At 51.3% G+C, this 16,401-nt stretch overlaps 1 protein-coding gene and 1 pseudogene across 7 annotated transcripts in view; both read left to right on the top strand.

The window, feature by feature from the left end:
* The first annotated feature begins 803 nt into the window (after positions 1 to 803).
* Positions 804 to 1,755, top strand: Gm29763 (annotated as a pseudogene).
* Positions 1,756 to 4,977: 3,222 nt separating this feature from the next.
* Axl (AXL receptor tyrosine kinase) overlaps positions 4,978 to 16,401 on the top strand; it is a 32,425-nt gene continuing 21,001 nt past the window's right edge. For 3 of the 7 annotated variants that reach the window (NM_001190975.1, NM_001190974.1, NM_009465.4), the window contains exons 1-6: positions 5,169 to 5,487; positions 6,386 to 6,611; positions 6,915 to 7,015; positions 7,892 to 8,068; positions 15,198 to 15,278; positions 15,417 to 15,532. In NM_001190975.1, the coding sequence (NP_001177904.1) occupies positions 5,424 to 5,487; positions 6,386 to 6,611; positions 6,915 to 7,015; positions 7,892 to 8,068; positions 15,198 to 15,278; positions 15,417 to 15,532 (765 nt within the window). In that variant the 5' untranslated portion in view covers positions 5,169 to 5,423. Of the gene's footprint in view, positions 5,488 to 6,385; positions 6,612 to 6,914; positions 7,016 to 7,891; positions 8,069 to 15,197; positions 15,279 to 15,416; positions 15,533 to 16,401 lie in introns of all 7 variants that reach the window. The other 4 variants (XM_006539991.4, XM_006539989.4, XM_006539992.3 and 1 more) reach the window with 3 other exon arrangements.

Raw genomic sequence — 16,401 nt, 5'->3', positions numbered from 1 at the left:
GGCCAGAAGAGGGCATCAGATCCTCTGGAACAGAGCCAGTTGTGATCTGCCAAGTGTGTGCTGGGAATTGACACCACAAGTTGCCCGGAACAGCAGCTAGTGCTCTTAGCTGCAGAGCCACCTCCTCAGCCCTCCACCTTACTCTTTGAGACAGGGTCTCTCACTGAACCAGAGGCTCACCAGTTAGACTGGCTCACCAGTAAGCCCCAGGGATCCACCCATATTCACCACCTCTAGAGCTACAGGCGCTGACAGCCACACCTGGCTTTTACGTGGGTAAAGCCCTCAACACACCCGCGTCAGATCCCCAGCCCTGGGGTGGACCTCTGTACCCCAGTGTAACTTTAATTTTGCCAAATCCTATTTTTAATGATGGTTCTTAAATGCTTTAACCTCCCTTTCAGCCCACCACCTTCCAGAAGTAGTAGAAAAAAAAAAAAGGGATGGGGGGGGGGGGAAGTGGACCTGTTTATAAAGGTTCTTTAGAGCAACTTCCATCTGGGTTGTCTGGAAATCAGCAGTTCAGTTCACAGGTTAGCAGACAGCTCTTTCCATTCGCAAACACTTCATGGATACACCAGCAGTCCAGTTCAGTAGAGTCGGGTTAGCAACAGCAGTGACATGACCTAGCAGAGACAGCCAGGCCTCAGCCTCAGCTTGAGTCAGCAGGAGGGACCAGGAGGAATGCCAGGAGAAGTTCTCAGCTGTGACTCTCTCAGGGAAGCAAAGATCAGCGAAGATGTGAAACCCACAAGCGGCACACAGCTAGCTACCAGCAAGCCAAGCTCTGTCTCCGTCACTCCATGGAGTCCTATTTATACCCTCCTGTAGGGTGAGTTTGAGCAACATCGCTTTATGATCCTGGCAGGTCGAGCTTCCAGCCACCCGCCCAGGGAATCTTTGGATCCCTGAATGAAGGACACACTCATTCGTTTATTTTTGAAATGCCTTGGCTACCTCAAAGGCTGGGCACTCCTAAATCTTGCCCCGCTAGCATGCTTTCCCCTCATGTACTCCTGGCTCAACACTTTCTAAATCTACTTTAAAAAAAAGACTTTCAATCATGGAATTGATGAATGTACTCGAACTTAGAAAATATGAAGCTATTCAGTTAACTTTCAAACAGGTATCTAAGAACTTCAGTGAAGTTTTTCAGAAGTTGGTACCCGGTGGCAAAGCAACTTTGGTGATGAAGAAAGGAAATGTGGAGGGCAGCCAGTCTCAGGACGAAGGAGAAGGGAGCGGCGAGAGCGAACGGGGCTCTGGGTCACAGAGCAGTGTTCCAACAGTTGACCAGTCCACACGAGTTGGGGTCAGGGTGTCGTTTACAGGGAAGCAAGGGGAGTTGAGAGAAATGCAACAGCTTTAAGGAGGACAGAAATCTCTGGCAGCCCTTGCTCTCATTTTTGCCATTCAGAAATGTGACCCCGCTCCTTTTTACCTGTTTGATGAGATCGACCAAGCTTTGGATGCTCAACACAGAAAAGCTGTGTCAGATATGATTATAGCGCTAGCTGTGCATGCCCAGTTTATTACTACTGCCTTTAGGCCTGAACTGCTTGAGTCAGCTGACAAATTCTATGGGGTAAAGTCCAGAAATAAGGTTAGTCACATTGATGTGATCACAGCAGAGATGGCCAAAGATTTTGTAGAAGACGATACCTCACATGGTTAACTGAAGAATAATGATTGCTGTCTTGGAAGATGTGTATAATAATGTGGTCCATACCCAGGAACTGTAAATTTTAAAACTAAGTATTTGGTTATTATTGAGTTTTTGGATTTAGAGTACACAGTCCTTTTATACTTGTCTTTGTATTTTATAAGCTCCCCTGCAATGTTACATTTCTACATACAGGTGAGGAATTTTATTTCCTAAGCGGATTTTTGTAAAGTGTCCTCCTATTTTAAATCTTTTGAGATATTCCAAATATTCTTCCCAATTATTTTATAGCTTCTATTAAATAATTGGTTTGTGACTAACCTAGAGTAAATGTGGCCTTTGGTCTTTGTACTGGTTAGAAACATTAAATACATATTTTGCATTCTTAAAAAAGATTTTATTTATTTAATGTATGTAAGTGCACTGTAGCTGTCTTCAGACACGCCAGATCCCATTACAGATGGTTGTGAGCCACCATGTGGTTGCTGGGAATTGAACTCAGGACCTCTGGAAGAGCAGCCAGTGCTCTTAACTGCTGAGCCACCTCTCCAGCCTCCTTGGATCTACTTTTAACTTTGCTGCGCTGTTACCTTCTGTAGGGCCCATTGGTCTCTGATGCCCAAGGTGTTTCTGAGCAGCCTTTCCGGCGGCCGCTTTCCCTACATTTCAGATGATGTTCCCTCTGCAGCTCTAAATCTGATCCATCTCTCTCCACGCTCCCCCCAACCCCGTGATTCACAGTGATCCTGAAAGTCTGCGTTTCCTCCTTTCCCCTGTGTCCTAGCCCCACCAACTCTAAGGGTCCCACCCTGCCTCCCTTTGCCCAGCCATTAGTCACTGGCATCTTTATTGATCAATCAAAAACTAACTTTAGTGTTTGCACAAACAAGCACATTCCCTGTCAAATCAAAGCATTAGGCCCGATCTCCAACACCCACCAAACATCATGCATCCTCCACCCAAGTCTGCCGCAGCCAGCCCAAGTCTGTGGAGTCCCAACAAAAGCAGATCAACTATGCAACGTAAGGCAGACCAATACCTGAGTGCTGTTAGCAAAGAATCCTTCATCACGTGTCCCTTCACACACTTGCTTTAGCAGAACATCCTCTCTCCTGTGTGTGTCTCTCAGCGAAACATTCCTTCATGAGTCTACCTTAGCCTTTCACACCTATGTCTGCTTTAATGAAACGTCCCTTCATGTGTTTGCCCCAGCAAAATATCATCCAACCGACTTTCCAAAGAACCCTAAAGTTTCCACTTCACCCCAGAGATGCCTTTTTTTCTTCTTATCTACAGTATGGCAAGGCCTTTTCTAAGGGTTGCAGCAATATCTGCGATATCCCCCAGGCTGTCCTCCCAGCGTCCACCAGCAGAAAGGAGAGACAGGCAGGAAACAGAATTGTGCAATAACTCCATAATGACAATAAACGGGGCCTGCTGCCAATGAAAAGCACCGGGTAAGCTGGGTGTGGTGGTGCTTGCCTGTCACCCAGCACTCTCTGGAGGGCAAAGCACGTAGGACTGAGAGTTCAAGACCACCCTTGGTGATATAGTGAGACCATCTCAGAAAAAGGCGGTGCTGAGAGGGAGCCGTATATTGAAGGAGTAGAGCTAGGTTAGACAGGAGGGGGCTGGAAAGGATGCAAAAGAAAAGGGAGGAGAGGTGGGGCTGAGGGAGGTGTAGGAGCTTGGGACAAAGTGCCACAGAAAGCTGTTCCACAGCCTGTGAGGGAGCTGTTTCGGGTGAGAAAATGAAAACTGACCAGGGAGGTGAGGACACGCTCAGGTGGCAATGAGGGGTGCTTGTAAGAAGCCCGTGGCTTTATCCTAAAGGCTGAAGCAGAAGATGGGATACAGCTAGGTGGTATCGGAGAGGGAAGGAAGGGAGAAGGAAAGGATCAGATGGGATGTGGGATAAGAAACACCCTGTGGCTGCTAAAAGGGAAACGTGATGGAAGAAGCAATCGGGCCACTGAAGGAGCAAATTATAGCTGGGATCCAGGAGGGAAAGGGCAAGGCTAGACCAGGGTGAGACTCTAAAGAGGCAGCCACATAGGAGAGAGGTTTGTAAGGCTGAGCTCTCCCTGGGATTCCATGCAACCAATCCACACTGAGCGTTCAGGAGGACCCCAGGGCTCAGACTAGGTGGCAGGTTAGATGCCGGGGCTGCCACATCACTGAATCAAGATACAAACAGGATGGTGGTTATGGTTAGGACCGAGAGCGAGCAGCTGAGAGGCTTGGAGTTGATCATCAGAGAAGTGGGGAGTCTAGAGGACAGACATGGGGGGGAGGGCTGTCTCAGAAACATCCTCCTAGATCCCAACCAAGAGATGGATTGGAGGCAGGGGGATGGAAGGAGGAGTGGTGGATATGGAGAAGGGCAAAGGGAGAGAGAGAGAGAGAGATGCCAGGAGGTGACATGGGATTCTGTGGTGATCAAAAGCAGCTCAATGATTTGATCAAGAAGCAGCCTGACTAATGAAGAAGAGAACTGGGTACTAGGAGGCCATCTGAGCATGCCCTCTATGGCAAACACCTAGAGGCATAGAAGCAGACATGCAGCAGAGGCTTAATACTGGCTCCGGATCTGCCAGGGCTGGATACAAGAATCCTGAGGCAGAGGAACAACCAGCATGGGTAGCAAAAATCCCGGGCACCTCGTCATCTGGGCCACCCTGTGCAAGAAACTGCATGCACTTTGACCTAGATCATTCTCGCACTAGCCTGCTGCATTAGCAGGGGCTGTCCTCGTCCCCATCTTAAAGCTAGACACACTGAGGTACAGGAAGACAGGCATTTGCCCATTGCCCAAAGTCATGTGGCTGGGCTAGAGCTGGGGTTGTCACTTCAGTCTGCTGCCACCTCTGGATTCCTGTTTCTGTGTTCAAGTGGGCTTCGGTGGGTTTGAGTGTTGATGTGCCCTCAGTGAGTACCCTGATCCCCCATATGCCAGTCCCGCAGTGACCTTCCATTTGTAAGACTTCTCCCCAGGCAAGCTCCTGACCCGGCTCATCTGAGGGTATCTGTGGGCAGGCAGCATGCCATTGCATGTCTCTACCTGTCCCAGCTTCTGTGTCAATGCAGAGAGAGAGAGAGAGAGAGAGAGAGAGAGAGAGAGAGAGAGAGAGAGAGAGAGAGAGAGAGAGAGTCCTTGTTCAAGCTGCGAGTGTGAGGGGAATTGGAGGAGGCCTGGCAGGCTGGGCTGAGGGTGGGGGCCCAGAAAGGGGGGCTGGGGGGCGTCTTGGGCTGAGAGGAGTGGAAATTCTACAGGAATGTTTACCAGACCCTGAGAGTTCAGGGGGACACAGCGCCCATCCTCCTAACTCACCAGCCCAGGATCGGCCTCAGCCACCATGAGCCACCAAGGTCTCCTTCCTCCTCCCCAGCCTCTCTCCAAGGCGCCCAGGCTCCTTTAAGACAAGGCAGATCCCGTACTCTTCACTCCTAGTTAACCCCTCCAAGTCCCAGTGGCCCCAAGGCTGGGGCCCTAGTGGGCGGAGGCAGAGGGGGAGCCAGGGGCGGGGAAAGAAGTCTGGGAGTGAGAGAATGAGGCAGGGTAGCCGGGAAGGCGGCTAGCTGCGGAGGAGTTGAGCCAGCCGAGGGGCTCCCGCTGTGCCAGGCGGGCAGTGCCAAATCCCAGGAGCCCAGGGGTGGGGGGAGGGCCGGGGACAACCCGGCCCTGCCCCCTTTCCTAGCGAGGTGCCCATCAACTTCGGAAGAAAGTTTGGCATCAATCTGAGCTGTTGGTGTCTGGAGGATGGGCAGGGTCCCGCTGGCCTGGTGGTTGGCGCTGTGCTGCTGGGGGTGTGCAGCCCATAAGGGTGAGTGATGGGGTCTCACTGAGGCAGAGACGCCGGCTGATGCGATCCAGGGCAGGGGCAGTGAGGAGGTGGGGGCTGGCTGGCAGGTGTTATGGGTACTGGGCTGGCTTAGGGAGTTTCCTTGGGACGACAGAGTGCTGGCCTGGGCGCGCGCGGGGGGGGGGGCGGGGGGGGCGGCAGAAAGACACAGACTCAAAGAGCCTGGAGTTAGGGAAAGCAACTCAGAGAGGAATAGAAGGACAAGAAACAGTAACCGGGAGGACCAAAAGATGGACTGGGCAGAAAGACAGACAGGAGGAGTTGAGGGAGGGCTGGGGGGTTGAGGAATCTGTGTCCTGAGGAGAGGGACAGAGCTAGAGGGTCCAGATTACAGAAAGGGCTCTTTCCCCAACAAACACAGAGGAAGACTAGAGAAGGAGGGTTTGGGAGTCCTGGGCCCCCTTTGTCACTGCTGTCCCCCTCCACTTGTTCTTGCCCTGCTGGAGTGCTCTCTCTCTCTCTCTCTCTCTCTCTCTCTCTCTCTCTCCCCTCCCCTCCCCTCCCCTCCCCTCCCCTTTCCTTTCCTTCTCTGCTCCGTTTTCTTTTCCTCTATCTCCCAGTCCAGACTGTGAAGTCTCTAGAGACCAGAATGGCAAGGACCGGCCCTGCCAGGCAGTCCAGGGCGTGGGAGGCTGCCAGATCCCAGGCCTTCTTCCTAACAGACTGGACATGAGATGGAAGCCGGACCTCAATCCCCTGGGAAGACTCCTATCCTCTCCCATGCCTCCACCCCACCCCCCTCTGAGGTCACTCTACAACTATGTGGGGTCCTGGCAACCATGGGCAGATAGGGAAGGTGGACCAGAGGAGCAGCGAGCTGCGGGTTTCCTAACCATGCTCCTTACCATCTCCCTGACAGACACACAGACCGAGGCTGGCAGCCCGTTTGTGGGGAACCCAGGGAATATCACAGGTGCCAGAGGACTCACGGGGACACTTCGGTGTGAGCTCCAGGTTCAGGGGGAACCCCCTGAGGTGGTGTGGCTTCGAGATGGACAGATCCTAGAACTGGCTGATAACACCCAGACCCAGGTGCCTCTGGGCGAAGACTGGCAAGATGAATGGAAAGTTGTCAGTCAGCTCAGGTGTGGCACCTGTCACTGACCAGGGAGCTCCATACACACAGCCCTTCCGCACCAAGCCACTGGGCAGCCCCTCCACCTGGGTTGGGAATCTCCACCTGACCACTTACTGGGCACGTGGCTCTGAGCTTGTGATATGACCTCTGGGTTTCGTTTTCCTCTTCTGTAAAAATGAGTTAAAAATAGGACCTACTTCAGCCTCCTATAAGTTTCCTGTCCAGACCCCCTCCCTCTTTCAGTTCTGCTGACCACATCCCAGTGTCCAGCTCTGACCCCCAGCCTCTAAATCCCCCTCTTCCCTTCTAGAATCTCAGCCCTGCAACTTTCAGATGCAGGGGAGTACCAGTGTATGGTGCATCTAGAAGGACGGACCTTTGTGTCTCAGCCGGGCTTTGTAGGGCTGGAAGGTGAGTTCTCGGGTCAGAGCTTATGCGGGGATGACAGGTGAAGAACTCAGAGCTTTTCCCATTGGGACATAAAGTCCAGAGACTTAGGGAATCTTGGTAGTTGGGGAGGCATGGGAGGCCATACATTATGGGGGACAGGTCTATGTCCCAGAGGAGAGAGATTTGGGGAGCTTTTGGATGTCCTGGGGAATCAGATATGCTTGGAGTAGGACCTTCTAGTCTGGGAATCAGCTGCACACAAGTTAATTCTCCCATATTTCCAAGTACCTCACTCCTTCATTAGGAAAGGGATACGAGGAAAGCCAGGCATAGTGATGCACACATATAATTGCCACTTTCAAGAGACTGAGGCAGATGATCTGTAGTTTGAGGCTAGTCTGGGATACATAGAAAGACCCTCAAAAGGAGAAGACCCCGGCATGCTAACACACACCTTTAATCCCAGCACCAAGGAGACAGAGACAGGAGGATCTCTGTGAGTTCAAGGCCAGCCTGGTCTACATAGTGAGTTTCAGGACAGTCAAGGCTCTGTAGAGAGATTGTATCTCAGAGAGATGGGGGGGGGGGAGGGGAAGAGGGGGAGGAAGAGGAAGAGAAAAAGAAAAACAGACAAGGCGAGACTTTTACATGCCCTGGAAAATGTTCAAGGTGGTCAGGCATAGGCTAAACCAGATGTTGGAAGCATGGTCCTAGGCATAAAAGCATAAAGGATCAGATATCTGAAGGTGACGCACGTTTCCTAGGTGACCAGATATAAGGGACAAGTCAAAAACCCTGCAGGGTGGATGTAGTGTTTAGCACCTCCAACATCCTAATGATAATCTGGGGGCCCTGAGAGGGTCAGAGGGAACCAAGTTTCTGTCCTTGACTGCCCAGGTCTCCCGTACTTCCTGGAGGAGCCTGAGGACAAAGCTGTGCCTGCCAACACCCCTTTCAACCTAAGCTGCCAGGCCCAGGGACCCCCGGAACCCGTGACCCTACTCTGGCTTCAAGATGCTGTCCCCCTGGCCCCAGTCACAGGACACAGCTCCCAGCACAGTCTGCAAACTCCAGGTGAGTCTGAGAGTGGGCCAAAGCAGAGCAGCCAGGGCCCTTCATTCGATGTGTCTGTCTACTTGTCTCTGTCTTCTGTCTTATTTCCCTTCCTGTGATTTTTCATCTGTCTGTCTGTTCTCCATCCCTCTGTCTCTCCATCACTGTTTCACTACTTCTGTGTGTGTGCCTCTGTTCACCCCAGCCGCCGCCTCCTCCTCCTCTTCTTCTTCCTCTTCCTCCTCCTCTCCTCCTCCTCCTTCTTCTTCTTCTCTCTCTCTCTCTCTCTCTCTCTCTCTCTCTGCTTACCCCAGCCTCTCTCTGTTCACCCCAGCCTCTCTCTGCTTACCCCAGCCTCTCTCTGTTCACCCCAGCCTCTCTCTGTTTACCCCAGCCTCTCTGTTCACCCCAGCCTCTCTCTGTTCACCCCAGCCTCTCTCTGTTCACCCCAGCCTCTCTCTGTTCACCCCAGCCTCTCTCTCTCTCTCTCTCTGCTCACCCCAGCCTCTCTCTGTTCACCCCAGCCCCCCCTCTCTCTCCTCACCCCAGCTTCTCTCTGTTCACCCCAGCCTCTCTCTGTTCACCCCAGCCTCTCTCTCTCTCCTCCCTCTCTCTCTCTCTCTCTTTCTTTCTCTCTCTCTCTCTCTCTCTCTCTCTCTCTCTCTCTCTCTCTCTCTCTCTGTGCTCACCACAGCCCCTCTCTGTTCAATAGCATTCTTTGTCCCAAATCTCTAATGCTGTTCAGTGGCCCAAATGTGTAGGCCTGGTGCTCCTTTGTCAGCCCTGACCCAAGCAAGGCATCAGAATGAACCAATACCCTCCTCTGTCCACTTCCTCCTTTGACCTGCCCACCCCCTGATCTGAAGTGTTCCCTAGACCTCAGTCCATGCTCGGCTGAGCTTTCCTGGAAAAGCAGAGCCCAGAGTAGAATGAGGGAGGGAAAATGAGTAAAAGAGAAAGTCAATTAGGGAAGACAAGGGTGGAGGCTCATACCTATAATCCTAGAATTTGGAAGCTGAGACAGAAGGATTGTCACCAGTTTGAGATGTGTCTGGCTGACATAGTGAGTTCTAGGCCATCCCAGGGTTACAGTGTGAGACCCTGTCAATAAAGAAAACCAAAGGAGCCGGGTGTGGTGGTGCACACCTTTAATCCCAGCACTTGGGAGGCAGAGGCAGGTGGATTTCTGAGTTCGAGGCCAGCCTGGTCTACAAAGTGAGTTCCAGGACAGCTAGGGCTATACAGAGAAACCCTGTCTCAAAAAACCAAAAAACCAAAAAAAAAAAAAAAAAAAAAAAACCCAAGAAAACCAAAGGGCTGGGGCTGTTAATCAGTTGGTAAAACTCTTGCCTTAGCACGCTCACAGCCCTGTCCACTCAAAGCACCATGGAAACCTGGCTCCGTGGTACATGCCTGCAATCACGGCACTGGTGGAGGTAGGACTACCAGAGGTCAAGATCATCCTCAATTATCAAGCTCAAAGCTAGCCCTGACTATATAGTAAGTTAGAGGTTAACGTTGGACATGTTGAGGAAGAAAAATTAAAAGAGAACAGGTTACTGAAGTGACTCAGCATGGAGAGACACGTGATAATGTGGCCTGAATAACGGCACCCCTATTTCAGCGTGACCCTCCCTTTATGTACTATACAGATTGGTCACTTTGCTTAGGGTCCCATGGTAGTCAGAGACAGGGCTAGGGGACCTTGTTAAAGAAGAAGAGATGGAGGAACACATAGCAATATCTGGATGAGTAACGGCTTCCTAAAATCCTACCTGCTGCCTCTCGGGGGAGGTGAGGATGGGTCTTTCAGTATGGAGGGGGACAGCTCACATTCCCAGCATTCTGGGAGCCCTGAGTGTGCAAGGAAGTGTGATGAGCATGCTGGCCCCCAGAGGGTGAGTCAGGCCTGTGGCTCGAGTGGTCTGATAGGGATAAGAATGGGGCTTGAGTCAGCCTGGCTGGCAAGAAGGGAGGAGGGAAGAGATGGGGCCCGCAGGTGTGAGAGGGTCGTCTGTGTCTCTCAGTGTGTTACTGACAAAAACACCTGCAAAGAGGTGAGGATTTCCGAATGTGTAGCCCTGTCCTCTCGGGTCGGCAGATCCACCAGCATCAACTGCTTAAAGTAGGAAAGAATGTCTTAGTGGGGGCCAGTCTCTGTGGCTCTCAGAGTGTGTCTCTGTAGCTGTCACTAAAGGTCAACTTTGTCTTGTATCTGTTTTCCTTCTGTGCTCTGTGTTCATGGCCGTTCATGAGACCAGAGCTGCTGACACCATGTGGCTAGCTTGAAAACCTCTGTATATTAAGGTAACAACATCAGTTCACAGGGTGCAAGGCCGGGGGGGGGGGGGGTTGTGTGTACTGTTGCGAGGTCCCAGTCCCTTGCAGAATCAAGATATCATATAGATGTGGCAGCTTGTGCCTGTAATCCCAACAGTCAAGGAGACCAGCCTGGGCTTCACAAGACCCTGTCTCCAAAGAGAGAGGGAAGATGCCTGTGTCACTAGGTTGGTATGTTTCTTATTGACCATCAAAGGAAAAGCATGAGCCAGGCAGTGTGCTGTATGCCTTTAATCCCAGCACTTACTCAGAAGGCAGAGGCAGGCAAAGCTCTGTTAGTTCAAGGCCAGCCTCATCTACAGAGTGAGTTCCAGGATAGCCAGGGCTATTGCATAGAAAAGCCCTGTCTCAATCCTCCTCCCCCAAAAAAGGAAAGAAAAGTATGATCGTCACCATGAAGTTCTGTGTCTTATCATGTACCAAAGAGATTCGCAGCAGAATATTAGTACACACCTGCTCTCTCTGGGTCTGTTACTGACTCCTCTGATTCTTGGTGACTGAACCCTAAGCGCTCACCTGTTAGCCATGAATCTGTGCCAACCCATGCATATGTGGCATATGTGGCAGTGTCCCCATCTTGTGGTCTCTGCAGAGGGCCTTTGTGGCTGCGCAATAACTGTTTTCCCCATCCGCCTGTTTTCCCATCCGTCTGTGTTTCTGTTTTGGCACAGATAAAGCTAGCATTCTCTCTCTCTCTCTCTCTCTCTCTCTCTCTCTCTCTCCCTCTCTCTCTCTCTCTCTCTCTCTCTCTCTCTCCCTCTCTCTTTCTCTCTCTGCGTGTGTTTGTGTGGTGTGGGGGGGGAGTCAACATTAACTTTTATTGCTTCCTAGTTTGTATCCATTTTGTCTGTCCCTTTCAACATGTGTTGTCTGGAGACAGAAGTACGCTGTTCTGTACGAAGTTCTGTAGTTTCTCAGTATTTATACTATGTATACTATTTGGCCAGGTGTTTGCAGTGCATGTGTGAGGGTTAGACTGTGTGTTTATATGTTCCTTCCCACACTGACTCGTGTGTGTGTGTGTGTGTGTGTGTGTGTGCGCGTGAGTGCGTGTGTCTGTCTGTCTGTCTGTCTGTCTGTCTGTTTATGGGGCTATGCCTCATTGTTAGTCTCCATGTGTTTACCAGTAAGTCCCAGTGCATTTATGTCACTGTGTTTGGTACAGCATCCGCCCTGTGAATAGTGTATAGCTTAGCCAGTGCTGCATTTCTGTGTGTTTACATTTGTGCTAATAACGGTCCCTGTGTATTTAAGAGTGATTCACTGTCGGGGGAGGGGAGGGTGCTTTGTAAAAGAATTTTGTCAGTTTGTGCGTGTGAGTGCCTCTCTGTCCCTCTCTATCTGAGTCAGGGCGTGTCCTCTTCTCCCTCCATCTCTCTCTTTCCCTCAGAAAAGCCATGGGTGGGAGTGAGCGGATGGGGTGGGGGCGGGGCAGTACATCTGGAAAACACATCTGGAGTCCACAGGCTTTCCTGTAGGGTGAGTGCAGGAGGAGAGAGGGGTCCTAGACCCCTCAGCTCATCCCAGTGTCCTCATTTGAGATGCAGCCCCTGGGGCATGAGAATGGGAAATCCCAGACTATGCCCACCAGGACAGGCCGGAAGTGGAGGGTGGGGGGCGCCCCGGTGACTCAGGCGGGGGCAGGAATGCTGCGGTCGGAACAGAACCGAGCTCCAGAACCAACCCCCCTCCTTGCCCCGGGGCTGCTACGGCTGGCCCTTGGCGCCAGCTCCCCGCGTGGTGGCCCCCACGTGCCAGGTGGCTGGACGTGATCCAGCGCTTGCCCCCCTCAGGGTGCCCTCCCAGGGCTGCGCATCCCTTCCTGGGCCGAGGGGGCTGCGCCGCGGGCACCTGACCTTGGCTGGGAACCGCAGCCAGCCGGGGCAGCCAAGGCTAGGGCGCTTCCCTACCCACCCCCTTCCGGCCTTCAAGACGGATTTTCCCCTGTTCCACTCCCTTTGCTGACTGAGAAAAGGAAACTTTGTGTCTGCCGAGAGAGAGGCTGCCCTCCAACATACCAGGTGGAGGGAACGCCGCGCTCGCACAAACGCAGATGCCACAGTGACACAAGTACATGCTGTTCTCAGACTTACACAAGCCATGAAACACAGATGGGAGAACGCAAGCACATCCACATCCACCAGGCTCAGAATTGCAGCCCCGGTACTAGAGGACTCTGCACACATGGGTATTGCATATCTGTGTGTTTGCCGGCCTGTGTCTTGAGTATTTGTATTTGTACACACTTGTGTGTGTGTCTGTGTGCACAGTGATGACACAGTTGCACACACAAACAAGACAAAACAAGAGACTCAAGACAAACACCTTGGCCCACGAACCTTTCCCAGACACACAAAGACATTTATTCAAAAACACATTAACTGGCTTGTTTGGCCTGTTACATAATCAGGCTCCCTTTTCTTCCTTACACACCCAAACACAGATGCACACACGTGTTCATTGGCTTGTAAGGCTTGGTTTTGTCGGCCTGCCATTCCAGCTACTCCAGAGGCTGAGACAAGAGGATTACATGTTCAAAACTCTTCTGAGCTACAGGGTCTGTTTAAGGCCGGTCTGGGCAACCTAGTGAGATCCTATCTCCAAGGAAAAGTTAAAAAGAAGGCTAGGAATGCAGCTTAGCAATGAGACATCTGCCTAGAATCCACCAGGGAGGAGCTGGGGGTGTGGTTCATCTGTAGAGCATCGGACTGGCATGTGTGCAGCCCTGGGCTTGATCAGAAATTTTCACTGGGGAAGGAGAGAGTGTTTAGCAGATAAGAACACTTGCTCCACTTACAGAGGACCTGAGTTCAATTCCCAGAACCTCCATGGGCCAACTCACATCCTCCTGTATGTGTCTAGCTCCTGGGAACCCCATGCCCTCTTCTGGCCTCTGAGGGCACCTGAATAAATGTGGCACACACACACACAATCTTTTTAAAAATTCACTCACAGCCAGATGGTGGTGGCACATACCTTTGATCCCAGCACTCAGGAGGCAGAGGCGGGCAGAGTTCTGAATTTGAGGCCAGCCTGGTCTACAGAATGAGTTCCAGGACAGCCAGAGCTACACGGAGAAACCCTGTCTTGGGAAAAAAAAAAATTCTCCCACTCATTCAACAGACATTTGTAGAGTACCTACTGTGTGCCCGGCCATGCTGCCACCTCAGGGTTACAAAAACAGACATTTCCTGCGCTCCTAAAATGGAGATTCTGAGAGAGAGCCCTAAGAAACATGATTCTTGGGCAACGTGTGAGCAAGCTGGCAGCGAGGAGAGGAAACCAAGCCAGGTTCCAGTTCTACAGAGATTAGTCAGGGGCAGGGTGACTTAGGTGTGCCATCCAAGAAGACGTGCATGAAGAAAGGAGGCTGAGGTCACATAGACATATAGACATCCTGTGAGAAGACCTTGTGTGTGTGTGTGTGTGTGTGAGAGAGAGAGAGAGAGAGAGAGAGAGAGAGAGAGACCAGAAGCAGACCAAGAGAGCAGTTGTAGGAGACAAACTTATCAATGAGCAAACCTATGTACATTATTATATACTCTGTCCTTAAGTGTGCGTTCATTGTTTGTGTCTCCGTGTAAGTCTGTGTAGGCCTGTGTGAGTGTATGTTGGTAATGTTGGCATGTTGATATAAGAGCCCCCCTGACCCCTTTCTCTGCAGGGATAGGGATGACTCTTCCACAGTCTTGTCTGTTTTATATGTGTATGCCTGACTATATGTGTGTGGACCTGATATATGCATGCTATAATAGTGAAGATCAGGGAGGGCATTGGATCCCCTGAAGCTAGATTCACAGCTGTGAGCTGCCATGTAGGTTATGTGAACCAAACCCTGGTCCTCTACAAGAGCAGTAAGTGTTCTTAACTGCTGAGCCATCTCCCCAGCCCCTTCCAGGATCCTTTTTGTTAGATTTCAAGCCTGGGACAAACGACTGAGGAGCCTACTTAACATACCAGCCCACCTCCAGGTTCTCCCAGCATCCCTCACTCCGTATACAGGGTCCCCCTAGCCATTATAATCCACACCCTACCTTAAACTTCTCCAACCCAAGGGACTGGGCTGCTTTTCCTCATAGAGCACAACCATTTTGTTTACCTGGTCTTTTGTTTACCTTTGGGCCTCCTGGCTGCTGTGCCTCATTTCCCCTCTCTCCTCTCCCTGCCCCTCCCCCTCCAACCACATGACCCAGCTCAGTCTGATTATGTCCACCCTGGACTCTCCTAGATGCCCCATCTCTGGCTATGCTCTTCCACGTGTCTGTGATAAACTTCCCCTCCCCCATACCTAGGAGCAGTTATCTTTCCTTTCTCTTCCCTTTTGTTTCTTTTCTTTTTTTTGGGGGGGGGGGGTTTCGAGACAGGGTTTCTCTGTATAACCCTGGCTGTCCTGGAGCTCACTTTGTAGACCAGGCTGGCCTCAAACTCAGAAATCCACCTGCCTCTGCCTCCTGAGTGCTGGGATTAAAGGCGTGTGCCACCACGCCCGACTTTGTTTCTTTTTCTCATTCACTTTTTAACCATTTAAGTTTGAGATGAGAATTTTGAACTCACTCTGCCAGGCAGGTTTGAACTTGAGATCCTCCTGCCTCAGCCTGCCCATTATCTGGTGTGACAGGTGTGTACCATCTGGCTCTGTACATGTGAACACTTCATGAGTCTAAATGAGTCTGGGTGCGTATGTCTGTGTACATATGTATGTAAGCATACGTGTTTCTGTCTGCATCTATACGTGTGTGTCTGTGACTGTGTGACAAGGTGTGGGAGTCCTCCCCACCGTGACACTAGGCTTTCTCATATTCCTCCCCAGGCCTGAACAAGACATCTTCTTTCTCATGTGAAGCCCACAATGCCAAGGGAGTCACCACCTCCCGCACAGCCACCATCACAGGTAACAACAAGAGGGTTCACAGATCTTGGTGACAGGGGTGTGGGAGGCTGGACCAGAGGTGAGAGGAGAAAGCAGAGGGAAGATGGAGGGCTCTGGGGAGAGTTTCCTAAGAGTCAGCCTTCCCTTGTGTGCCCACAGTGCTCCCCCAGAGGCCTCACCATCTCCACGTGGTTTCCAGACAACCTACGGAGCTAGAGGTAGCTTGGACCCCTGGCCTGAGTGGCATCTACCCGCTCACCCACTGCAACCTGCAGGTGAGACCCTCTGACTTTGATCACTTCGGCCTCAACCTTCCTTCTATCCACAACCACAAGCCTATATCATCTTCTCAATGGAAAACCAGCCCTTCCGAACCAGTTAATCCAAGACTCACCTATTTCACCTGTTGGCTGTGTGAATTTGAGTAAAGCCCAAAGACCATTCTGGGCCTCAGTTCTCCCATCTATAAGATGGTCATAATGCTAATATTTACAAGATAGAAATAAGGATTCAGTAAATGAAGGCAAGCAGCCAACTTAAAACATTGTCTGGGGATGTATTATGGACTGTTAGCTGGTTTTATTGTTTTTAGTATTAGTAATATTGAGTGTAGCTGGATTCGGAACTCTTTAAGTTGTCAGGACTTATAGCTGTCCCTGTCACAACCCTATGCTCACTGTCTTCACCCTGACCACTCTGGATTGTCACTTTCTAGAGTAGGTATTTCCCACTATGGCATTTGGGCTCTCTAAGGACACTAATTTTTAGTCACATCGTCACCTCAATGTTATGTAGCATAGGTCAGGCAGATAAGGCTGTTTGATGGAACATATAACAGGAGAGTTACAATAGTACAGGCCTGTAATGTCAGCATTTGGAAGCAAGAGGATGGAGAGTTCAAAGCTACCCTGGGCAAAATAGCAAGACTGTCTCAAAAAAAGACTTAGAAAGCTGAAAGTATGGCTCAGTGGTAGAGCCCCTGCCTAGAATCCCCCAGTGAGGGGCAGGGGGCGTGGTTCAGTGGTAGAGCCCCTGCCTAGAATCCCCCAGTGAGGGGCAGGGGGCGTGGCTCAGTGGTAGAGCCCCTGCCTAGAATTCCCCCAGTGAGGGGCTGGGGGCGTGGCTCAGTGGTAGAGCCCCTGCC

This window comes from Mus musculus, chromosome 7 (genome assembly GCF_000001635.26).
Source record: "Mus musculus strain C57BL/6J chromosome 7, GRCm38.p6 C57BL/6J".
In the NCBI taxonomy this organism is placed as follows: Eukaryota; Metazoa; Chordata; class Mammalia; order Rodentia; family Muridae; genus Mus; species Mus musculus.
This window is presented reverse-complemented; position numbering and strand designations above follow the sequence as displayed.